Genomic DNA, 24784 nt, shown 5'->3' with positions numbered 1-24784 from the left:
CAGCCTGGCTCTGCAATGACTTTGTCCTCTCCACCTTGGCTCTGCAGTGACTTTGTCCCCTCCGAGCTGGCTCTGCAGTGACTTTGTCCCCTCCAAGCTGGCTCTGCAGTGACTTTGTCCCCTCCAGCCTGGCTCTGCAGTGACTTTGTCCCCTCCAGCCTGGCTCTGCAGTGACTTTGTCCCCTCCGAGCTGGCTCTGCAGTGACTTTGTCCCCTCCGAGCTGGCTCTGCAGTGACTTTGTCCCCCCCAGCTGGCTCTGCAGTGACTTTGTCCCCCCAGCTGGCTCTGCAGTGACTTTGTCCCCTCCAGCTGGCTCTGCAGTGGCTTTGTCCCCTCCAGCCTGGCTCTATAGTGACTTTGTCCCCCCAGCTGGCTTTGCAGTGACTTTGTCCCCTCAGCTGGCTCTATAGTGACTTTGTCCCCTCCAGCTGGCTTTGCAGTGACTTTGTCCCCTCCAGCCTGGCTCTGCAGTGACTTTGTCCCCTCCAGCTGGCTTTGCAGTGACTTTGTCCCCTCCAGCCTGGCTCTGCAGTGACTTTGTCCCCTCCAGCCTGGCTCTATAGTGACTTTGTCCCCCCAGCTGGCTTTGCAGTGACTTTGTCCCCTCCAGCTGGCTTTGCAGTGACTTTGTCCCCTCCAGCCTGGCTCTATAGTGACTTTGTCCCCCCAGCTGGCTCTGCAGTGACTTTGTCCCCCCAGCTGGCTCTGCAGTGACTTTGTCCCCTCCAGCCTGGGTCTGCAGTGACTTTGTCCCCTCCAGCTGGCTCTGCAGTGACTTTGTCCCCTCCAGCCTGGCTCTACAGTGACTTTGTCCCCTCCAGCTGGCTTTGCAGTGACTTTGTCCCCTCCAGCTGGCTCTGCAGTGACTTTGTCCCCTCCAGCCTGGCTCTGCAGTGACTTTGTCCCCCAGCTGACTCTTCAGTGACTTAGTCTTACTACATGCATCTGAGAGGATCTCTCCTTATGAAGTGCTTCTCCTCCCCTCTCTCCCTCCAATATGCACCCTTACAGAAAATCTGTGTGTATTAATCTGCTACATACTCACATGTCTATAGAAGAACAGTCTATGTGTGTAGGTGTATGTACAAATCACAGAGGTGAGTCTCCTGTCATCTGTTGGACTGGCAGTTTTTAAATATTTTTTATTATCATGTATGATGTGTGTGTGAGGGGGTGTTGCCGTGGCACGCGGAGGTCAGAGAGCTCTGTGGAGTCAGTTCTCTTCTACCATATGGGTCCTGGGGATCAAACTCAGGCCATCAGCCTTGGTGCCCAGCTGCCTTTACCCCTGAGCCATTTTGCTGGCCCCACAAATTTTTGTTGTTGTTGTTTTGTTTTTTGAAACAGGGTTTCTCTGTAGCTATGGGGCCTGTCCTGGAATTCATTTTGTAGACCAGGCTGGCCTCGAACTCACAGAAATCTTCCTGTCTCTGCCTCCTGAGTGCTGGAATTAAAGCCGTGCGCCACCACCGCCCGGCCACAAATGGGTTTTAATTGCGTAACTTTTGGAATTTTTAATTTTTAATAAACTAGGAAAGCACACAGGTCTTCTTTCATTCCTGACTTCTCTGCGTGTTTCCTAAGAAGGTGACAAATCTGTATTTTTGTCTTAGGAATCTTTCAAAGAAGTACCAACCCAAGAAGAACTCCAAGGAAGAAGAAGAATACAAGTATGTCCGCTGCTGGTGGATGTGTGGTGAGATGCGTGAGCTTGGTGCTGGTTGTGGGGGAGGGGCAGGAAGTGCGTGCTCACGAAGTCCCAGCCCACCTTCCCATCTGTGCCATTTTTCAACTTTCCGGCGACAGTGAGAACACTTCCTTTACCTCCCTGGCCCTGAGCCACTCGACCCACTCCAGACCGGTTCCACTGAAGTAAACAGAGAGAGTTTCAGGAGGCCCTGCAAGCATGGACAGGCAGCCTGGGGTATAAGCCTCCGAGGAGGGGCTCAACCTTCTTAATCCTGCGACCCTTCAGTACAGTTCCAAATGTTATGGTGACCCCAGCCATAAAATTATTTTCATTGCTACTTCATCACTGTGATTTTGCTACCGGTGTGAATCATAACATAAACATCTGATGTGCAGTTACTGTGAAAGGGGTCGTGACCCACAGGTTGAGAACCATTGTCCTAGTGTCGGCAACTCTGTCCCGTAGAGTCAGAAGCCTTCAGGTTCACCCACTGTGCCTGTCTCAGTCAGCAGTGGTGGGTCGTTGTACGTGGTGGAAACAGCACCTGTGATGTAGGTCCAGGGGCCTGGTGTGTTTAGTGAGCACGGGAGGGTGGGTTTAGGACCATCTCTGGACTCGGAACAAACAGAACCAGATACTGCGCTGCACGGAACACCTGGGGCCGTGTTTGTTATAATTAATTCCGAGCCGTTGTGTAATGAACTGGCAAGCTCCCACGGGAGGCAGGTGCGGAGCAGCCGGATTTTAATTAATCTTTCCTCGTGGACAGTGTGTGAGGAGGGAGGTGGGCTCTTCTGAGGAGAGCCGGTGTGCTCTCTCCCCAGGTACACGGCATGCAAGGCGTTTCTTTCCACCCTGAATGAGATGAACGACTATGCCGGGCAGCATGAGGTCATCTCCGAGAACATGACATCACAGATCACGGTGGACCTGATGCGCTATGTGCAGGAGCTGAAGCAGGAGAGGAAATCGGTAATGTATATTGGGGTGTCTGTACTGCTTGTGCAGGGGCAGAAAGTTCTTTGCAAATGTAGTAGCCACATGGGCTACACAATGAGTTCCGCTTCTGCAAGACTGCATAGTAAGACCCTGTCTTAAACAAAAACGTGTACCGCACGCCTCAGTCTCCGCACGTGAGCAGTAGAGGAGGCAGGTGGACCTCTGTGAATTCAAGACCAGCCTAGTCTATATAATGAGTTCTAGACCAGCCAGGGTGACATAGTAATACCCTATCTAGAAGAAAAAAAAAACCCAAACAAACAAAAAACAGGGGCTGGAGAGAGGGTTCGTTGGTTAAGAGCACTAACTGCTCTTGCAGAGGACCCAGGTTCAGTTCCCAGCACCTGCATGGTGGCTCAGAGTCATCTGTAAATCCAGTTCTAAGACCTTCTTCTGACCTCCTTGGGCACAAAGCACAAATGTGGTCCACATGCGTACATTCAGGCAAAATGCTCATACACATAAAATATATATAATAAAATCAGAATCCAGTGTGATGGTGTGCGTGGAAGGCAGAGGCTAGCAGGTTGGAAATTCAAGGCCAACGTGTGCGTGTGTGTGTGTGTGTGTGTGTGTGTGTCTATTACGTGAGTATACTAATACATGTCATGATGTATGTTTAGAGGTCAGAAGACAGCTTGAAGGAGTTGATTCCTTTATTTGCTGAGCTTCTTACCTGAGCCTGTAGTTGGTGTCCCATCAGTGGAAGCTCACAGGGCCCACTTGTTAGGCCTCTCGTCGCATCCACTTAGCTGACCCGCATGTCCACAACTCCAAGATCAAGGAACCAGCTGTGTGTTGGAGTCCTAAGCTTTACAACATTCTCTACTGAACCAGTCAGCAAGAAAGGCATTTTGCTTGTTTGTGTTTTTTAAGATAGGGTTTCTTTGTATCTCTCTGGTTGTACTGAAAAATCACTCTGTAGACCAGGCTGGCCTCGAACTCAGACATCCGCCCGCCTCTGCCTCCTGAGGGCTGGGATTAAAGGCATTGTATTTTGGGAAACAGCTGGGAAGCAGTGGACAGAACCGAGCAGTATAAAGATAAAATAAATACACGGGCTCTGGCGGCGGCCTGGCCTGTTGCCCTGCTTGTGAACTCACTTGACCTTTGCAAAGCTTTCCGTCTTTATCCTGTTTAGGGCTCTGCTGTGCTCTTGCCACTGGCCCCCTCTGCCCACAGTTTAGCACTGTAGCAGGCTCCCCAAACTGAAACTGCTTTTCCCTCCTTAGCAGGTGTCCTTTCGGAGGGCTGAGTCAGAAAATGGGAAGTGCCGCAAGCAGCACCCCTCCCCCATCCCTCTCCTCCAGCTGTGTAGTTCCTGGCTGGCTACTCTGTGCTCTGACCTCAGGGTCTTTGTGCAGGGTTTTCTCCCTCAGAAAGCCTTTGCCACATACCTCAGGGCCTGTTTCTACTGAATGAAAGTTTCCTTCTCCTAGCAGACTTTCCCATCCTCCTCACTTCAATTACCAGGTTCCTCTGGCCTCTCCCACTTCACCTTCCCTTGCTTTGCAATGTTTTGTTTATGTTTTTTGCTTTTTGAGTCAGCAGGGTTTCTGCCTGTAACCACGCTAGCTGTCTGGAACTCACTATATATAGACCAGATGGCCTCACAGATAACTGCCTCCTCAGCCTCTGAGTGCTGGAATTAAAGGTATGGGCCACCATGTCCACAGCTTTGGCACGTTTTTAAAGAGAGAGACAGAGTCGGAGACAGTTGGTTTGTGTTTATACCACATGTGTGCAGAGGCCCCCTGAAGCCAGAGAGAGGAAGGAATCTGATCCACTAGAAAATGGAGCTAACAGGCTGTTGTGAGCTGAGCCACCTGACATGGGTGCTGGGAACTGAACTCAGGTCCTCTGTGAGAGCATCCAGCACTCAAATCATGTCACTTAAAAAGTTGTTTTTGTTTTGTTTAAGATTTATTTAAGAAGGTATTGTGGCACACACCTTTAATCCAGAATTTGGGAGTTAGAGGCTGGTGATCTCTCAAGTTTGAGGCCAGCCTGGTCTACAGAGCAAGTTCCAGGATAGCCAGGACTATACAGAAAAATCCTGTTTCAAAACAACAACAACAACAAAAACAGACTTTTTTTATTTTATGTGTATGAGTGTTTTGCCTGCCTATGTTTATGTACCTGGTCCCCAAAGTGGTCTGAAGAGGGTACGGGATCCCCTGGAACAGAAGTCACAGACTGAGCTACCACGTGGGTGCTGGGAACTGTACCTATCTCCTCTGCAAGAGCAGCCAGTGCTGTTACTTACTGAAGCCTCCTTTTGTTTTTAAGGAGTGTCCCCAGTCCCTAGTCCAGGCCTGGGAGTCATACGGTCTGTCAGGAGGATCTGCAAACACAACTCTATTTGTTGAAGCCGACTGCAGTTAAATTAGACTGACATTTAAGTACATTGCGAAATCTCAAGAAATACTAGAAAGAGTGTCTGTTAGCAAATACATATTTGTGGTATTTTCATATGTGGTGTTGTGATGTCTTCTCTTCTTTCCTATAGCTTAGCCACCATTCTTCTGAAGGAATGCATAACTCCATGTGGTCACACAGGCCCTTAATCCCAGCATTGGAGTGGGGGGGTTTGAGGCAGGAGTATTACAGATTGGAGGATGAAAGTGAATACTTAGCAAGACACTGCCTCAAAAAGTGTGTGTGTGTGTGTGTGTGTGAGAGAGAGAGAGACAGAGAGACAGAGAGAGAGACAGAGAGACAGAGAGAGAGACAGAGAGACAGAGAGAGACAGAGAGAGAGAGAGAGAGAGAGAGAGAGACAGCGAGAGCCCAAGCCGGCTCAGTGGATAAGACCTCAGCCCTTAGTCCTAATGTTTGGTCTTCAAGACTCACATTGTGGAAGAAGAGACCGGACTCCTACATGTTGTCTTCTGACCTCCACACACAGGATGTGCACACACACATGGATACAAAATAAATTTTAAAAATAGAATAAAAAAGGCAGTGCCATGGAACTTGCTTGGGAGAGAAAGGAAAGAAGATCATGGACTCAAGATTTTCTTTGGCTGCACAGTGAGTTTGTGGCCAGCTTGAGCTGCAAGAGATTCTGACTCAAAAACAGCGAGGTGTGGTGGTGCACACCTTTAGTCCCAGCACTTGGGAGCCAGAGGCAGACCAGTCTCTGTGAGTTTGAGGCCAGCCTGGTCTACATAGCAAGTTTCAAGGTAGCCAGGGCTACATAGTGAGATCAAAAAGTTGAAAGGGTTACATCCGGTTTGTTGGTATACTGATGGTTTGGGAGGTTGATTAGCCCTGCACTCACTTTTAGAGCAGTAACTGACATTGGCTGTGACTTCAGGTTAACCCTCCCCAGTATGAGGTCTGTGATGTTATCCAATGCTCAGGAGCCTGGAGCATAGGGAGGCGGTGTGGGTCTGTGGGGTCACACAAGGTCCAGCTGGGGGTGACACCCAGGCAGCCTGGACCTCAGGGCTAAGCGTTGCCCGCATGCTTTGACTTCATTAGTGGTTTTCCTAGCTTACCCACAAGGCCACAGATTGTACGGTGCAGCCCCTGCCTGCAGACCTTCTCCAGGTCCCCGAGTTTCCTTAGTGGTACAGGTCAGAAGATATTATTCCCTGGTTTCTGCTATGATCAGAACAAGACCCCACAGACACTTCAGTCTGTCTTAGAAGCTGGATGGCACTGGTTTGCAGGGCTCTGCTGGTGGGAAGACAGCTTCCTGAAGTCTGTTTTCTCCTTCCACTTTATGTAGATACAGGGATTGAAGTAGGGCACCAGATGTGTGCAGCAGGCATCTTTAACGTGCTGGCTGAGCCATCTCAATGTACCGTAGTTTACACCCTCAATTCTCTTAGTTGTTTTCTGTGTGTCCTCTGGAAAACGGATTGTTTTAATAATCAGATCTTTCTGTTCTAGCCATTCATTCATAAATGAATTTATAGCTTCTACTCTGAGGTGTGTGTCCGGTCCAGTTTGTTTATTGCTTAAGTACTTTTTATTTTTTTTATTTTATTTTATTTTTTTTGGTTTTTCGAGACAGGGTTTCTCTGTGGTTTTGGAGCCTGTCCTGGAACTAGCTCTTGTAGACCAGGCTGGTCTCGAACTCACAGAGATCCGCCTGCCTCTGCCTCCCGAGTGCTGGGATTAAAGGCGTGTGCCACCACCGCCCGGCAGTACTTTTTATTGTTTTGTTGATTTGTAGCTTACTGGTTCTGACTGGTTTAGATTAGTTAAACTATTCTATATTCAGCTCTTTTTAACCCCACTGCTTCTGGGTTAGCGGGCTTGTCCCTGTCCACCTGGGTTAGCGGGCTTGTCCCTGTCCACCTGGGTTAGCGGGCTTGTCCCACTGCTCCTGGGTTAACCGACTTATTCCTGTCCACCTGGGTTAGCGGGCTTGTCCCACTGCACCTGGGTTAGGGGACTTGCCCCCCCCCTGCACCTAGCCTAACGCTTTCCTTTGTGGGAGGTGAGATTGCCTTCCTACCCCACTGAATTCCCAGGAAGCCGAGCTCAAAGCAGGAGCACTTTCAGCCTCCTGGTTTATGGTCCTCAGTTCATGTATTAGATTAACAGTCTCCAGCAGAGTTACAGATCGGGTTCCAGGCTTCTCTGAACCCGTCAGTGAGACCTGGACTAGCTTATCTGAGGTCTAGGTCATTGAGTAGATGACAGATAGTGCCATTGGCGACATTTGTGCAGTGCGGGGACTCACTGGAGTTTTAGAAGCTGGTTGAGCTCTGCTTTTGTGTCCATCTGGGGTCCAGCACAGTGAAACCCATTAATCTCTTGGAAGGAATTTGTAGAGATGTGGGGCTTCCACTGAGGAGCCCAGATGGTCTCACCAGCCTGAGCAGAGCGGCAGGCACGCTTCCCTCTGCAGCTGGAAAATCAGCTTCATCGATCACCAGGTGCTGAGCATTGCTTTCCCCAGTAACTCTCTAGGAAGTCGTAGAGGAAGCAATTATGGATGCCTTTAGTGGCTTTAGAAGCTTTCACAAGTTCGGCAGACACCTGCAGAGGGCCGGAAGTGTTTAGATCATTAACCGTTTTCCCTGAGACTTTTTTTTATTGGTTTTGATTGTTTGGTTTGCTTTAAGGAGGGTCTTTTGACAGTCCTGGCCAGCCTTGAAGTCACTAAAGGCTAAAGATGCCCCTGATCCTTCTGCCTGTCCCTCCTAAGAGCCAGGATGGTAAACAAGCAGCAGCTTTCCCCATATATAGGGAGCTGGGGATGGAGCCCGGGCCACTGAGCCACACCCATCGCATGAGCCAAAGAAGTGTAAGCATCATTGTTTATTGGAGCAACAGGCTTCCTTGACAGGATGTTTACATTTTTTCCTTGATTTTATGTGCTTAAAAAACGACCAGGACGTTCCTTCTCTCTTTCCCTGCCTCCCTTCTTCTCTCCCCTCTTCCTCGCTCCCTTTCTCTCCTTTGTTTTCCTCTCTCCCTCTCTGACAATACTGGGTTTGAACCTAGGACCTAAGGCATGCTAGTCAAATGCTCTACTTCTGAGCTAGAGCCCCTATCTCTTGTCCATCATACAGTCCTGGTGGGTCAGTAAATGTTCTGAGCTTAGATTTTTTTTCTCCACTCATCGTCCCTGTGTCACCTAGAGGATGACACTGCACCTCTTCCCTCAGCTCTCTGCTTCCATGCTGGCCCTGGAGTCAGCAAAGCAACTACCTGGCTCTGTGTTTTAGTCACTGCCAAGCCTGTCCCACTCCCAGCTGTTCCTCGTCCAGTGTGTCCTGTACTTGGCAGTCACCAGACTGTCTTTCCCATCACGCCGATCCAAGAGTGCCACTAACTACCCTTCTAGTGATTCGGGCACTCACGCTCACCTCTGAAGACCGTCCAAGGTCAAGGCCCAGTTTCCCTCTTCCTTTTCCTTAATTCAGGCTCAGATATGGCACCTCAGAGTATCTGTAGGTTGCTCATCACTGCAGAGGGCCATCCCCCAGCCTCTGGGACTCAACCATGCATTTCATTCGCCTCTGTTCCAAGGTTATCCCGGGCTGCCCTTCTCCCGCATCCTCTCTCTATGCTCTGTCTTGGATCTAATGAGCTTCAGGCATGGCGCACTCTGGTGTCACTCTAGACCGTCACCGCGTGCGCCTGGGCCCGTACTTGTCCTCTGGTGGGTGACGGAATTTGACAAGATGACCTTTCAGCCATGCGGCACTGGAGGTTTCTCTTTTCTACCTGGCACCCCCATAAACCCATCATGGAGGTGCTTGCTTTGACCTAGAAGCAGCAGCTTTGTGCTCCTGGAAGAGATGGGGAGAAATGTCCTCGGAGTCTGGGAAGGTCCTTGACTCACTGGAGTTAACCTAGGGTCTGCGAGGATCGGGCCTTAAGGCATGTGCACACAGGGATGACTTTGCAGGGGAGACTAAACACAGTGTGTGGGTGCTAGGTTGGAGCTTTCTGGGTGGGACACCTATCCAGAAAACAGGGGGGAGCCAAGGACAAAGGGGCAGCTAGAGAAATAAAGCCAGGAAACCCAGCCTCATCCATTGGCCAAGGCAGACCCAAACCATGCCTTGTGGATCAGTGTGGTAGGTTAGGCACTCCCCTGAGCGTGACGAGGTAGGTGTCCTTATGAGACCTGAAATGCCCGCATTGAAGGACTTTTAATCTATGGATTCCGGAGCATAGTCCTTACGAACTGATAGCAGAATGCTTGGCTGTATCCGTTTTTGCGGTTCTCTTTTAGGGTTTAGGTGGAGTTCGTAGCACCAGATGGGCGGGTTGATCGGCTTCCCCAAGGTGTTATCACTTTGACCCACATCAGCCCACACCCCACAGATTTGCAGTCAGATTCCAAAGGGAGCCAGGGCTGTACACACTCGTCATTCCAGCACTAGGGAGGCTGAGGCGGGGGGTAGAGGGTTCAAGACCAGCTAGACTACATAGTCAGGCCCTGTCTAAAGCCCTGCCAATCCAAGGAGCCCACCCACACGTGCTGTCTGGGGCCCCTTCTGTCTTTGCCCTTTAAAGTCTCTATGTCCCCTTTTGTTTCCGTCTGGAATCCGAGCTGTGTTTAAGATTCCAGACGAGTGACTGCTCCCGGGACAGAGTGAGTGTAGTCTTTTCATTTTCCCTGGTTTGTGTTTAAGTGGCTGTTTCCACAACAGTGCTCTGGTTTGCTTTTCTAACCATCGGTGGTTGGGTATAAAGAGGGCCTCGTCTCCTTGCAGCGCGAGTGGTAGGTGCATGTCAGCCTGCAGGGCTATAAAGTCACCACAGAAATGTCACCTTCGTTCCCCTGTGAGCCGACACTTGCTTTTCTCTGGATTCCAGTTGTTCTCTGCTGGGTTTTATTACTGTTTGGGGACTGTCTTTGTCTGGATGTCTTGATTGACTTGGTACTCATTATGTAGGTAGCCAAGGCTGGCCTCAAATTTAGCAATCTCCTGCCTCAGCCCCCGCCCCACCCACCCCACTTTACCCCACCCCCCAAATGTCAGGATTACAGGCTCAAGCCACACCATCCAGGTTTTTTTTTTTTTTTTTTTTTTTTTGGTTTTTCAAGACAGGGTTTCTCTGTGGTTTTGGAGCCTGTCCTGGAACTAGCTCTTGTAGACCAGGCTGGTCTCGAACTCACAGAGATCCGCCTGCCTCTGCCTCCTGAGTGCTGGTATTAAAGGCGTGCGCCACCACCGCCCCGCCATCCAGTGTTTTTTTGAAATAGGGTCTCACTATGTAGCCCTAGCTATCCAACTCTCTATGTAGACCAGGCTGGCTTCAAACTCAGAGATCCACCTGCCTCTGCCTTCCAAGTGCTGGGATTAAATGTGTGAGACCCCCAATGATATTTAGATTGTTTTTTTCTCTTTTTTAATCTTCCATTCATGCACATGCAGAAGTCATATTTTGGGTGCCTTCCTATATTGCTCACCGCCTTATTTTTGGATACAGCATCCCTCACTGACAGTTTGACTAGGCTGGCTGGCCAGTGCGTCCCAGGGCTCCTCCCTTCCCTGCCTCAGCTTTCCAGGGGTCGCTGGGGATCTGAACACGGGTCCTCACGCTTGCCCAGTGCCTTACCCACTGAGTTAGCCCATTCTCTGAAGGATGTTTCTCCTGTACAGACTCAAAACTGAACTGAGGGCTGGGTGAAGTAGCACACTCCTTTCATCTCAGCACTAGGAAGGCAGAGGCAGGTGGATCTCTGAGTTCAAGGCCAGCCTGGTCTACAGAGTGAGTTCCAGTGTAGCCAGGGCTGCAGAGAGACCCTGTCTCAAAACAAAACAAAATACCCCCCCCCCTGCCAAAAAAACCCTAACAACCAAAAAAGACAAACGAAAACCGAAATGAAAATAATACTTGTAGGTGACCTAGGATACCACTCGGCTCTTCTCTTTCTTTTCTTTTATTTTTTTTCTTTCCTTTTCTTTCTTCTTAGTTTGTTATTGTGTTTTTAAAAAGAGACCCAAAGCATCTTATTACAGGGAGAGCAGCTAGCATTCCTCTGGGTCCCCAGAGACGGTATTTCCTGTCCCTTTTCTGACAGGAGGGAAGAGCGGTGGTGACTTCATCCCAGGCCCCAAAGCTGCCCTTGCATCTTTGTCCTGGGAACAATCCCTCTTTCTTTAGAGATGAGCAGGCACGGTTCGGACACACTCTCCCACTGTCCAGAGGAGAAGCGCCTGGCCATTGTTTGTTCGTAAACAACAAACGCATCTGGCAGATCTGCGCTTGTTTAACTTTCCTAGCTGTTCAAAGCACTGTTTTCCCCCCAGGGAGCCAGCTGGAGCTGGTGACACACACACACACACACACACACACCCGCTTAAGGTCAGGCAGGCATTGGGTGCTGAGGAGGGCGCAGGGCTCTCGGGAGTCGGGGGCACACCCTCCAGGAGAAAGACTAGAACGAACGTTGCCTCCTGTGTGCCTACTGCCATGTTCAGGTGTTTGGTTAATCATGGGAATGTATGTGTCTTGGGAATTGAGGTGTCTTCAAAGGAGATTGCCCCCAACCACCAGCCTGTTTGGTACACGGCACCAGCACACATGCAATTCCCACACACTTATATAGAGGATGGCCAGGGAATTTCCTGTGGGGTTTTTTTTTGGGGGGGCGGTGTTTTGGTTTTTTTCGAGACAGGGTTTCTCTGTAGCTTTGGAGTCTGTCCTGGAACTAGCTCTTGTAGACCAGGCTGGCCTCAAACCCACAGAGGTCCGCCTGCCTCTGCCTCCTGAGTGCTGGGATTAAAGGCGTGTGCCACCACCACCCAGCCTGTCTGGGTTTTTAATCAGAATTAACCAATATAAATTTTTTGAAAAGATTTATTTATTTATTTATTTGTTTGTTTGTTTATTGAGGCAGGATCTCACTATATAGCCCAGGCTGGCCTGAAACTGAGACCCACCAGCCTCTGCCTCCCAATCCCTAGGATTGAAGGTGTATTCCATTACACCTGGCTATTTCTATTGTTTTGAAATTGTGTGTCTGTGCACATGAGTATAGTACCTGCAGGGGCCCAGAAGAGGGTGCTGCAGCCTCTGGAGCTGGATTTCTGGGCAGTGTGAGCCACCTGGCATGGGTGCTAGGAACTGAACTCGGGTCCTCTGCAGGCACGGTACTGCTGAGCCGTCCCTCCAACCCCAACTTTTCATTTTAACTTGCTTATTTGCTTATCTGCTTTATTTTTATTTGCATGTATTTGTCTTAGGGGGTGGTACAGGGCACCGAGCCCAGGTAAGCAAGCCCTTTACCATGAGGCCAGTAATTTTCAACTTCCTATGCTGCAACCCTGTAATACAGTTCCTCATGTTGTGGTGACCTCAACCATAAAATTATTTCATTGCTACTTCATAATTGTAATTTTGTTACTGTTATGAATCATAATGTAAATATCTAATATGTAGGATATCTGATGTGTGACCCCTGTGAAGGGTCATTCACCCTCCCCAAAGGGTCGCGACCTCCAGATTAAGAACTGGGCAGAGACAAACCTCCAACCCTCTTTTTACTTATTACCTTGAGACAGGGTTATACTAAGTTGCCCAGGCAGGCCTTGAACCACCATCTTCCTGCCTCAGCCTACGGAGTTAAGAATTGCATTTGTCTACCACCTATTGGCTTTGTCTTTGACTCACAAATCACTTTCCAGAAGGCCACAGAACGCTGCTGTCCTGCTTGGGAAGTGGGAACAGCTGTTCTGCAGAGAGAAGGCCTCAGTAGGAAACTTAAAGACCCCTAAGTGTTCTGACTGCATGGTTAGCTCTCCGGGTCTGAAAAGGACTCTATTTCCTTCCTGTCTGCCTCTCTCTTCCCCTGAGGACATCCCTCTGCCTTCTTCCTGGCCTCCTCTCCTTCCTTTCTACAGAGCTGTTCATAGCTTCCTGTCCTCCCCAGCAGGGTGTGTGTGTGTGTATGTGTGTGTGTGTGTGTGTGTGTGTGTGTGTGTGTGTGTTGGTACGCGGCAATCAGTCAACTGCATGGTTCTCCCTCAACCTTGCCCCTGGCTCTTTTACTCTCAGTCTTGGGCTCTGACTCCCCCACCCTCTGTGACCATTGTGAGATTAAAAAGTGAAGGCCCAAGGGACAAGGCCTTTGGGCTGTAGAGACTTAAAAAATGAAGGATGGGGCTGGAGCAATGGTTTCCCAGTTAAGAGCATCTGCAGAGGACCTGGATTCGGTTCCTGGTACCCACATAAAAGCTCATACTATCTATAACTCCAGTCCAGGGGATTCCAAAGTCTTCTGACCTCCTTGCAAGTGATACACAAAATATATGCACACAAAATGCTTGGACACATAAAATTAAAATTAAAAAAAAATTGAATCTTTAAAAAATGTTGCAGGATGGTCAGAACTTAACTGCAGAAGAACCCAGAACGGTGACACTTGACCTCTGGAGACAAGAACACATACCCTTACAATAAAGTATCATTGTTTTGACAAAAGGCTGCTCTTGTCCCCTCCTCAGCCTTCCCTGGTGCCTGGCTGTCCCAGGACTCTTCTGAATTGTAGGTCTGACTGGGGGGGGGGCTCAAGTATGGCTCAGGGGTTGAATGTTGGATACCTGGTATTTTCTGTGAGTCAGTGCCATCCAGCGTACCTCGTTGTGAAGAAGCAGGCCTCAGACTGGGTAACAAGGGACGGGCTATTAAAGGGGCGTTTAGAGATCTCAGAGATGCTCAGTGGTTAGCCACTTGCGTCCTAAGCATGAGGACCTGAGTTTGGGTTCCTAGCTCCCGTGTCTTTATCCCAGTATGGCGCTGCACACCTATAACCCAGGGACAGGAAGCAGAAGTGGCCAGGTCCCGAGAGCTCACTGACCAGCCAGTCTAGCAGAACCAATGTGCTCCAGGTTCTCAAAAACTAAGGTGGAAAATGGCGGAAGAAGACACTTAACTTTAACCTCTGACCTCCCCAGAGGTGCATGTGTGTCTGGACACCTAAGGACATTTACCAGGACAACCAGGTGGGGAACTGCTACTGTCCCTTGTCCTCCAAGTCAAGGGCAAACCCTGTAGGAGCTCAGAGTTTACTGTGTTTTTGGTCCAGAGTCTCAGCCAAACTGGAAGCCACACTGTCCGGGCAGCTGCAGGCAACAAATTTAATCAGCCCCAGAGGGCAGAGCCCTTTAGCCGGAACAGACCCTGCAGCCTCTGGCCATGCAGACAAGGTCCACTGATCCGATTATTGTCTGGCAGAAATTTGTTAAAGGGAACGGGGGATTTCAGGGTGCTGAGTGAGAGACACCATTTCCTCTGTCTATCTATAGTGTTCTCTTTTTCCAAAGCGTTCATCCTTGGTGGTCTCCCAGCTTTAACTACCCACCTTATGATGAGGCTTCATGCCAGCCCTTCCCAGCATTCAGACCCAGGCCACACTGGACCAGACTTTAGAGTCTTCTAGAAATACCAGTCTTAAAATTACCCTCCTCACACCATGGCTTCTCCTTCTGAAATTCAGGCCAAACGCAGGGTCATCCTGGACTTAAAAAAAAAAAAAGAAAAGAAAAGAAAAGAAAGAAAGAAAGAAAGAAAGGAAAAAAACAACTTTATTTATTGGGCATGGGGGGGGGGGTGCGTGTCACGGTGTGCAAGAGGGCAGCTCTGTGGATTTGGTTTCTCCTCCTGCCATGTAGAACCCAATAAGTTCTCTGTAGTTCAGAGCCCAGGACCCAGGACATGTGCACACACTTGGATCACACATGCACAGAGGTCAGAGGACAACTTTCAGAAATTGGTTGTCTCCTTCCACCACGTGGGACTCCGGGATCGAACCCTGGGCTTCAGTCCTTACAGCAAGCGCTTTTATCCACTGAGCTACCTCGAAGACCCAGGCCTTCTTGTTAATTCGGATCTGATCCTGTACTCCCAGTGGCTCGACCAATCAAAAGACACCCATTGTGGTGCCGTGGGGCCAGTGTTAGAGTGCTTGTAGAGTTTGGGTGAAAGTCCTCCCACCTGCAGTGTTACTAGGTAATAATCTCCATCCCAGAGTCTTCCCTTTTCAGAGCCACCCACAGTCTCACGCTCAGTCAGACCCCCGAGCCCCTGTCCCCCTCACTAAGTCCATCTCTTCCCCTTCTGCAGCTTGTCCTGATCCAGCTCCCTGGGGCTCTTGGAGGTTAATAGCTGTCACATGCCCGCTGGAAAAGACTCTAGGACTAGCAATGCAGTTTAGTCCCCAGGGATCTGCACATTGGAAAGAGAACAAACTGGCAAGCTGTCCTCTGGCCTCCACAACCCCACCACACACATCATATACAACCTAAACACAATAATAAAACATTTTCAGAGGGGCTGGAGGGATGGCTCAGTGGTTAAGAGCACTGGCTACTCTTCCAGAAGACCCAGGTTCAACTCCCAACACCCACATGGCAGCTCACAACTGTCTGTAACTTCAGTTCCAGGAGATCTAACACCCTCACATAGACATACGCTCAAGCAAAACACCAATGCACACGAAAATAAATTATTTTTTAAAAGCTACCATTTTTAAAAATTCTAAGATGTGATGTCTCTTCACACAAAGCTCACAGCAGTGCTCAAAGCATCAATGTTTATATTCTCCCTAGACTACCAACCAATGAATGGATGCATGACCGTGGTACATCTACTCAGCAGAACGTTATTCAGTCAGAAAAAAGAATTGATAGACAGATAAATGCTACAGCAGGATGAATGTTAAAAGCATCCTGCATGTGAATGATAACATAAATAAAATATTAGTATCCTGCCAATCACAAGATTCCTCAGCCTTTGTGGTTCCATTACGTGACATATCCAGAAGAAGCAGATTCACAGAGGCGCAGGACTGGTTTCCTAAGTCAGGAGAGGTTGGGGGGTGACAGCTAAGAAATACGATTTTTTTGTTCATTGGAGGGGCAGCTGTAACATGGGAATTCACTGCCGCTCGAAAAATGACCCCTATGATTGCTGTCTGTTTTTCTCTTAAGACAGGGTCTCATTATGCAGTCTTGGCCGTCCTCAAACTCACAGACATCCTCCTGCCTCTGTCTTCCAAGTGCTGGGATTAAAGAAGTGTGCCATGTTTCCCGGTATGATGGCTGCCCATCTCAGTAAGGTGGTGCTGTTGTTTTTGCAAGCCGTGTGCAATTTCACATTCAATATTGCTATGTCTAAAACCTTAAAAGGAACTTTGCAGCCAGTCTTGTTTTCATTTCCCTTTAACTTGTCTATTATTTAAACTTTGGTTGTTTTTTTGAGATCAAGATCCCACTCTACTCTGGCCTGAACTCGTGGAGATCCTCCTGCCTCAAGCACAGAGGTGCTGGACTACAGGCATGCTTTGCGAGGCCTCACACATACTAGGCAGATACACGTCCACTGAGATGGTACCTGCAGGCTACTATGGGGCTGGAAAGACGGCTCAGCAGTGAAAAGCAGTTGCTGCTCTTGCAGAAGACCTGAATTTGGATCCCAGTATCCACACTTTGGCTCACCGCCATCTGTAACTGCAGCCCCAAGGGATCTGGTGCCTTATTCAGGCCTCCATGGACACTGCACACCCATGGTGCACAGACCTGCATGCAGGGGAAGCAGCCACACATAGAATGTAAACATAAGTCTTTAAAGCTACTTAAGCTTTACTGCAATAGTATGAGGCGTGTAGGGGCTGACCCTGCTCTTTTTCCTCCTGCACAGAACTTCCATGATGGACGGAAGGCCCAGCAGCACATCGAGACGTGCTGGAAGCAACTGGAGTCGGTAAGTGGGAAGCTGGCCGCTAAGCCAGTATCTCCCTAGAGAGTCTCTCTTCAGTCTTCATAGGGCTTGAATGGCTCAGTAAGTAAAATCCAAGCAAAAACCACTAAGGAGCCTAACTTTTTCTCATTTGCACTTCATTAGTTTGCTCCTAGAACTGTTATGGCAAGCAAAGTGCTGAGCCAGAAATGCTTGAAAAGAGTTGGCTCAGTGGGTAAAGCGTCTGCCACAGGAGCACGAGGACCTGAGTTCGGATCCCCGGCATTACTTATAAAGCTGGGTGCATAGAATTCCAGCACTGGGGAGGCAGAGACAAGAGGATCTCAGGGGCTCACTGGCTGGTCAGCCTGCATAGCCATATCAGCAAGCTACAGACTCAGTGAGAGAGATCTCTCTGAAAGCCAAGTATATGAGCTGGAGAGATAATGGCTCAACAATCAAGAGCACCTGATGCTCTCCCTGAGGACCCAGCGCCCAGTGGGGCGAAACTCACCTAGCACCCATGTTGGGTGCTCCTGGCCCAACACCTCTGGCCTCTGAAGGTGCCGGCACTCCTCTCAGACGCACACACAGCCACATGCAATCAGAATGAAAACAAATCTTAGGGCGGAGAGTGATGGAGGAAGATGTCCCGTGTTGACCTCTGACCTCTCTGTGCACACACACACACACACACGTGTGCACAAAAGCAGGGACACACACTCATAAAAAGTGCTCAAGTGGAGGCAGGTAAATCCTCCACTAGAGAGGGGTCACTGTAACGTGGACAAATGCGGAAGTCACTTCGGGAATTGATGGCGTGGTGGATGGGTTCTGGGAGGACACCCGCGGGGGTCCCTCTAGAGGAGGCAGAGTGGGTGGATGATCACTGCCTGGCTGTGCTCTGTCTGCAGAGTAAGAGGCGCTTCGAGCGGGACTGCAAGGAGGCCGACCGCGCCCAGCAGTACTTCGAGAAGATGGACGCTGACATCAATGTGACCAAAGCCGACGTGGAAAAGGTGAGGGGACTCGGTCTCGCTTCCCTGGAGCGTGCTTCCTAGGCTGCCACTGGGGAGGCCTGGCCTCAGCTTCCTCTTCCTGGTATAACCACAAGAGGGTACTTGCTGGGGACAGGGTTTCGTTTTGTGTCATCGCCATGGGGACCAGAAGTCCACACTGGGGGAAAAACCAGGCCTGAGGTGATTTGCTTAGTCACCCCCCTGGTAATGGGGAGACCTGGACACGTCACAACAGGAGTGGTTCAGGAGGCCTTCCTTAGTGGCTCGTCAGAGGCCGAGTTCGGTGTCTGAGGAGCCGAAGCCCAGCTTGTGGGAGAAGCCGGCAGCTCCAGACCTTCAGAAAGGCTGACCCTCTGTCCAGCTGTGTCATGGATTCTTCTGGGCTGATACCCAGGAGGCCGGGTGAGGGAGGCATTTGGAAGTCGGCGGGAGATTTCCTCTCAGTGGCTCAAATATAAAGTGCGCCCTTGTCTTCCCAAGCCCAGTGTGTGTGTTTTTTCCCTAGAAGCCTCTTTTCTTTTTATGAAAGTCATCACGACAGTGTAAACACAATCATGCTGCTAATAGTGGCATTTATTCATGGTGCCCAGGGCCATTTGGGCATCGCAGTCTGTGCTTCTCTCTGGAAAAGCTCTGCTTTTTCTGTGGTGCTGCTTGGCTCTGCCAGATGAGTTCAAGATGCCTTGCGTGGGGAATATCTCCGTAAGGATGGAGGGATATATGGCTTTTTTATTACTTTAATATGCTAAAATGCATATTCTTGACATCGTGGGGTCGATTTTTACTTTACCAAAAGACATTCATATTTTGATTAAGTGACCATACTTATAAATTCCTACTAGCTAGTCATGTCTGAAGTGTTGTTTAAATGTTCTTTTTTACATTGTGTATGAGTGTTTTTGTGACAAGTAGCTCTCATGTGTCGCCCTCAGAAATAGCTTTGTAGAGGGGCTCCTTCTTTCTGCCATGTGGGTCCTAGGAATCATTAAGTTCCCTTTTACCTGGCAGCCCCTCTTCAGACTTTTAAAATGTTACCTAGTTGAAAATGGTATACATACCTGTGACCCCAGCACTTGGGAGTGGAGGCAGGAGGGTCGATGATCAAGGTCTGCACAGTGGACTTGATGCCAGTCTAGGACATATGAGGCTCTGTCTTGGAAATTTGAAAAATACGGGACCTGGGAGATGGCTCAGTATTTCAGAGCACTGGCTGCTCTTCCAGAGGTCCTGGGTAGGAGTCAAAGCACACACATGGCTGCTTAAAACCATATGTAATTCTAAACCCAGGAGATCTGACGACCTCTTCTGGCCTCCGTGGGCATTGCATGCATGTGATGCACGGACATAAAATAAACAGAAGTAAATCTTTTATATATATGCCAGTCTGTGGTGGTGCGTGCCTTTAATCCCAACACCCAGGAGGCAGAGCCAGATGAATCTCTGAATTCAAAGGCAGCCGGGTCTACAAAGAGTTCCAGTATACCCACGGCTATACAGAGAAACCCTGTCTCAAAAAGCAAACCAAAGACCAAATAGTTGGAGAGATTCCCAGCACCCCCGCCACACTGGTCACAACTTCCTCCTGTAAATCCAGCTCCAGGGGTCCCATGCCTCTGGTCTCTGTGGACACATATGCATTTGTTCCCAAATAGACTCACACACATAATTAAAAATAAAGGTGCTGGGTGGTGCTGACGCACCTTTATTATCAGCACTAGGGAGGGAAAGGCAGGTGGATCTCTGTGAGTTCAAGGCCAGCCTGGTCTGCAGAGTGAGTTCCAGGACAGTCAGTGCTACACAGAGAAATCCCATCTCGATAGATAGATAGATAGATAGATAGATAGATAGATAGATAGATAGATGCTAATTCTAAACAATAATTAAAACTAAGATAGACTGAAGAATGTTTAAAATCTCTAGTGTAAATGAAGTCAAAGTCAGCTCCATTTATTATGGGTCATGTGTGGTACAAATATATATGTTCTTTTTAAAATATTTTTATTTATTTTTATTTTTGTGTGTGAATATTTTACCTGCTTGTGTATCTGTTTGCCACCTGTGTACCTGTGCCTATGGAGGTCAGCAGAAGCATCAGATCTCCTGGAATTGGAGTTAGAGGAGGCTGTGAACCACCTGTATACCTGTGCCTATGGAGGTCAGCCAAAGCATCAGATCTCCTGGAATTGGAGTTAGAGGAGGTTGTGGACCACCGTGCAGGTGCTGGGAATCAAACCTCAGTCCTCTGTGAGAGCAGCCAGTGCTCTTAACCACTGAGCCATCCCTAAAGCATCATTGGTACTGATTCACAGATGTCTAGACCATAGGCTACATATGGATGTCAGAGCCCCAAGTCTTCCATGGTGACCCCGTTTTGGCTTTCGTCAGCAGCCAATGCTATAGTTGTGCCCACTGCCCTTATATGTGTGCCTCTTCTTTGTGTTTCTTATCTTCCTCTGCAGCCTGTGACCTCCTTGTACAGAAAGCATAGTCATTGTGGGTTTCTTTATCTCCTTCTTGATTATGGAGAGTGCTTCAGATCTCTCCCACGAAGAGTGTAATGAAACAGGCCTTAACCCCGGCACTTGGGAGGTGGAGTCAGGAAGCTGGCTGCGGGCTCTAGGCCAGCTAGGCAAAGGGAGATCTTGATTGAAAATGAAAGGAAGGAGGGGGAGGAAGGGAAGAGAAAGTAAAAGACTGGTTTTAATATGCCTTTTTAAAAAAGAAACTGTCCCTCTTTTCTTGTTTTGCCAAAATATCTTTTTTCTGTTTTATGTGCATGGATGTTTGCCTGAGTGTGTGTTTGTGTGCCAAGTGTACAGGACCTCTGGAGACCAGCAGAGGCCATCAGGTCCCCTGGAACTGGAGTTACAGATAATTGTGAGCCACACTGGGTGCTGGGAACTGAACCCAAGCGTTGTAAAAGAACAGCCAGTGCTCTTAACTGCTGAGGTAGCTTTTCAGCCCTCCAAAATGTCTGTTTTTTTTTTTTAAAAAAAAGCTTGTTTGTTAACCAAATATCATTTTCTGCTTCCTTTAATTCATTAATGCTGTAGATTACATTAATCCACTTTCCTACCTTGAACTAATTATCCTGGGCTAAACTCAGCTAGACTATGTTGCTGTCTCTTTAAGGATGCAAAGTAATCATTCAACATATTTTACTCAAGAGTTTTCATTGTGGTGAAGGAGGCGGCCCACGCCTGTAAGCCCAGCAGCTGGGGACAAACAGATGAAAGTTTGGGGCTAGCCTGGGCTGCATAATGAGACTCTGTTTAAAAAAAAAAAAAGGAAGGAATGCCTACTCTTGAATTCATACAATCTCCCTTTCCCTTCTGTTTTAGTTTACTTAGGTTTTAGAAGATTGCTCTTTTTTTCCACAATAATTGTAAGATGAAATTATCTAGTTATCTGGTTCTGGTTTTTGTCCTTTGTTTTTCCTTTTGTTGAGGTGGTGTCCCACCTCATGGCTCAGGCTGTCTTTGAACTCTTGCTTCTCCTCCTGCCTCAACCTCCCCAGTCGCTGAGCTTGGAGACGCACACCACATAACCAGCTCTTGTGGTCTCTTAAATGTCTACCCATGCTTCTCTATGACAATGGTGTATGTGTGTGGGTGTGTGCATGTGTGTTTAGGGACCTGCAGAGGCCAGAAGAGGGTGTTGGATCCCCTGCAGCTGGAGTTACAGGCAGCATAGATCCTCTGTGAGAGAAAATGGCTCTTAACTGCTGAGCCATCACTCCAGTCCTGAGTCAATGTTTCACTATCTGCTCCTTTTTGAACCTGGTGGATTTTTATTTTCACTGAACGTGGAGCTTGCTTTGTCTTGGCTGCCCTCCAGCAAACCGATCCAGTGTGATCCCTGGTTCCTGATCGCACTGAGGGCCTCCACCTGTCGCTTCCGTTCTACTACATGTACTATGGTCCTGTAGCGCCTGTACTACATGTACAGCCTGCACTACGGACTCAGGAGAGAGGCTGGAAATTTAAACACATACACATATAGACAGAGAAACCGGGACACGAGTCATCCTTGAAACAAGAATGCCCCCTTTATACACGAGTCATCCTTGAAACAAGAATGCCCCCTTTATTGTGGTCCAGGGAAACTGATATAGGGATCCTTAACTGATAGCCATGCCCCAGCCAAACCCACCAGAAACCACTCCCCTGCCATCAGGAGCTCGTGAGGGTCTCATGCTCAGAGCAGCTGCAAACACTGGAAAACAAGTTGTTTTGCTCAGAGCAGCTGCAAGCATAACAAGTTGTTTACAGGAAATTCAGGGTCTGGGGTCCACAGCCCCCAACACTACCTCAATTGCATATTTCCATTGATTTATCTTTCCCTACAGGGAGCAGGGGTTAGTTATTTTTCTGAAAGTGCCATGGCCACCCTCACCAGGAATCTGAGGCTCCCTAATTGGGAGCCATGAGCATCAAAGTATAAGCACTGATGCCTTAAACACTGAATATTTTAGGTCTTTCTGCTTTGAAGGTGACCTGAAACCCGCTGGCCACTGCAGGCCATGTGGAGACATGAAGTCAGCTTTTCTCGCTGAATTCCCCATTGTTATCTTTGCTTTATTCTTTGAAACAGGTTTTTGTGCATAGCCCAAGCTAGCCCCCTCCTGCTTCCACCTCCTAAATGCTGAAATTTCAGGGGTGCATGGCCACACCCACTTTCCATTGCTGCTTCTGACAGTCTCTGACTCAACACAGATGTCTCTCTTCCAGTTTCCACAAAGGATTAAGTGGCCTGATTATATTTGACTCAACTCACCTTCCTGTTCCTAGCAGCCAGTCATACAGTCTATCTAACGCTGTGTCATGTCTCCCAGAATACATTTGTCTAGATGCTAGGTTGTGTGTGATGGCTCAGGGCATGTGTAGTATAAAGTTGCATGACTTTCTGGTCTAGGTATGCACTGAATCTCCTTCTCTTTCTGAAGACATTACTGTCCCTCCTCCTGTGGCTCTAAGTCATGATTGTCACAGTAATGTGTTCAGACTTAGTGCGTAGGTTCTCACTCACCTTAGGACACAGTTGACGTTTGCCTTGTGGCCAGGAGCCCAGTAATTCCCCGAAAGGGCTATTTCTCTGGGCAGGGGTGTAGATTTGGATATCCCCTGGATGCTGGATTCCTCAGAAGCACAACGATTAAGGAGAAGGGACCAACAGCACGGAAGTTGTCTTTTAGCCTCTCCTTTGTTTGCATAGATGGAGCTGCCAGCATTTGGGCTCCACCAGCTTCAGTTGGTTCATCCATTTAGTCAAACATATGTTGGAATATATTTTCTGGTTGTAGTAAAAACAGATCTTATCCTTCCCCCGACACAAACCCTTAGGCTCCTTTTGGACTGGGGAGCTAGCTCAGTGAATGAAGGACTTGCACGAGGACCTGAGTTTGGATCCCCAGCACCCATGTAATAGTCAGGCATGGTAGTGCCCGCTGAACCCCAGCACTGCGGAAGCACACTGGTGCATCCTGGGGGCTAACGAGCCAATCACGTGTGGGCAGCTCCATGAACTTCCATTATACATGAAACTGGGAATCCAGGGTGGTGATGGCACACACAAATTTTTTTAATCCTAGCACTGATATTTCGCAGCAGAGAGTGCAGTGTTTTCGAAGTGCTCACGTTAAAATCAAGCCCATTGGAGGCCTGGGTGAATAGCCCCACCCTGTCATGTGACTGGCATCTCTTCTATAATGTCTGGGTGCATGGCAGGATATTGTCTAACAATCCGCAGTCACTGGCTACGTTGTCTAACAATCCGCAGTTGCTACATTGTCTAACAGTCCACAGTCACTGGCTACAAACAGCCCCAGAAATGGAAAACAGCAGTTGAGTTGCTTTTGTTGTTGTTTTTACAAACTTCAGTATCAATTTTCTTCTTTTTCGTGTGTGTGTGTGTGTGTGTGTGTGTGTGTGTGTGTGTGTGTGTGTGTGTCTTTACCCCACAGTGCTCATGTGGACCTCAGAGGACAGCTTCAGGAGTTGGCTCTGTCCTTCCACCATCGGACGCCAGGATAGAACTCAGGATGTCAGGCTTCATGGCCAGTGCCTTTCCCACCCACCCATCTCCCCAGCCTTTACTTTTCTTGGAGATGTGGTTCTTTTATGGCTACAGTCTCAATTTATGGGCCTCTCTTAGCCACAAAAAGCTTGTGTAGCTTCTTCTCTTCAGACTTCAAGAAAGGTGACTAGTCAGAACTCTCTAGATATGTGAGTTCATCTTCTCTCTGGTTTAATCATGAAGCTTTTTGTTACATAACTCAATTGAGGAAATACTTAAAAGTTATTTCTCACACCTTTAGTTTCAGTACTTGGGAGGCAGAGACAGTGTGATCTCCATGAGTTTGAGACTGCCTAACAAGTTCCAGGCCAGCCAGGAAAAACAAAGAGCAGACCAGTTTCTGTAGGACTTGGCATCTCATTTTCCTATGGCAATATGTCTTGTAAAAGTTACCAGGGTGGGGCATTACATCTGTAATCCCAGCACTCAGGATAGTTCGCATCCAGCATGGGCAACATAGCAAATTCCAGGCCAGCCTAGCATACAGAGAAAGTCTGTCTCAAATCACGAGACTCAGAATATAGTTCATTTTAAGACATTGCATACATGTCTCTACTATGAAGTCAGGTAGGAGGAAGTCCTGAGCCGTTATGTAGAAAGGGAGAATTCCAAGAGGTATGGACGTGAGAATGCAAGCTGAGGTTTGGTTTGGTTTAGGATCTGTGCGTGGAATTAATATCTCTCACATGCTTTTCCACTGTGCTTAATTCGGGGTTTTAAATTCATCTGTTTGTTTATTTAGTTATTCATGGGGGATGTAAGGGGTGAGCATGCCATGAAGAGCCAGTAGGGTAGTCAAAGGACATTTTCAGAGTCAGCTCTCTCCTCCCACCATGTG

The 24784-nt window shown here is 48.5% G+C and overlaps 1 protein-coding gene across 22 annotated transcripts in view; it reads left to right on the top strand.

Moving 5' to 3' along the window:
• Positions 1–24784, top strand: part of Fnbp1 (formin binding protein 1) — a 125786-nt gene that overhangs the window by 50196 nt on the left and 50806 nt on the right. For all 22 annotated transcript variants that reach the window (XM_075985755.1, XM_075985766.1, XM_075985759.1 and 19 more), the window contains exons 3-6: positions 1615–1671; positions 2516–2663; positions 16814–16876; positions 17767–17871. In XM_075985755.1, coding sequence (XP_075841870.1) covers positions 1615–1671; positions 2516–2663; positions 16814–16876; positions 17767–17871 — 373 coding nt within the window. The remainder of the gene's footprint in view (positions 1–1614; positions 1672–2515; positions 2664–16813; positions 16877–17766; positions 17872–24784) is intronic.

This window comes from Microtus pennsylvanicus, chromosome 9 (assembly GCF_037038515.1).
Source record: "Microtus pennsylvanicus isolate mMicPen1 chromosome 9, mMicPen1.hap1, whole genome shotgun sequence".
NCBI classification, from domain to species: Eukaryota; Metazoa; Chordata; class Mammalia; order Rodentia; family Cricetidae; genus Microtus; species Microtus pennsylvanicus.
Note: the sequence above shows the minus strand (reverse complement) of the source record. Positions and strands in the feature narration are given on the sequence as shown.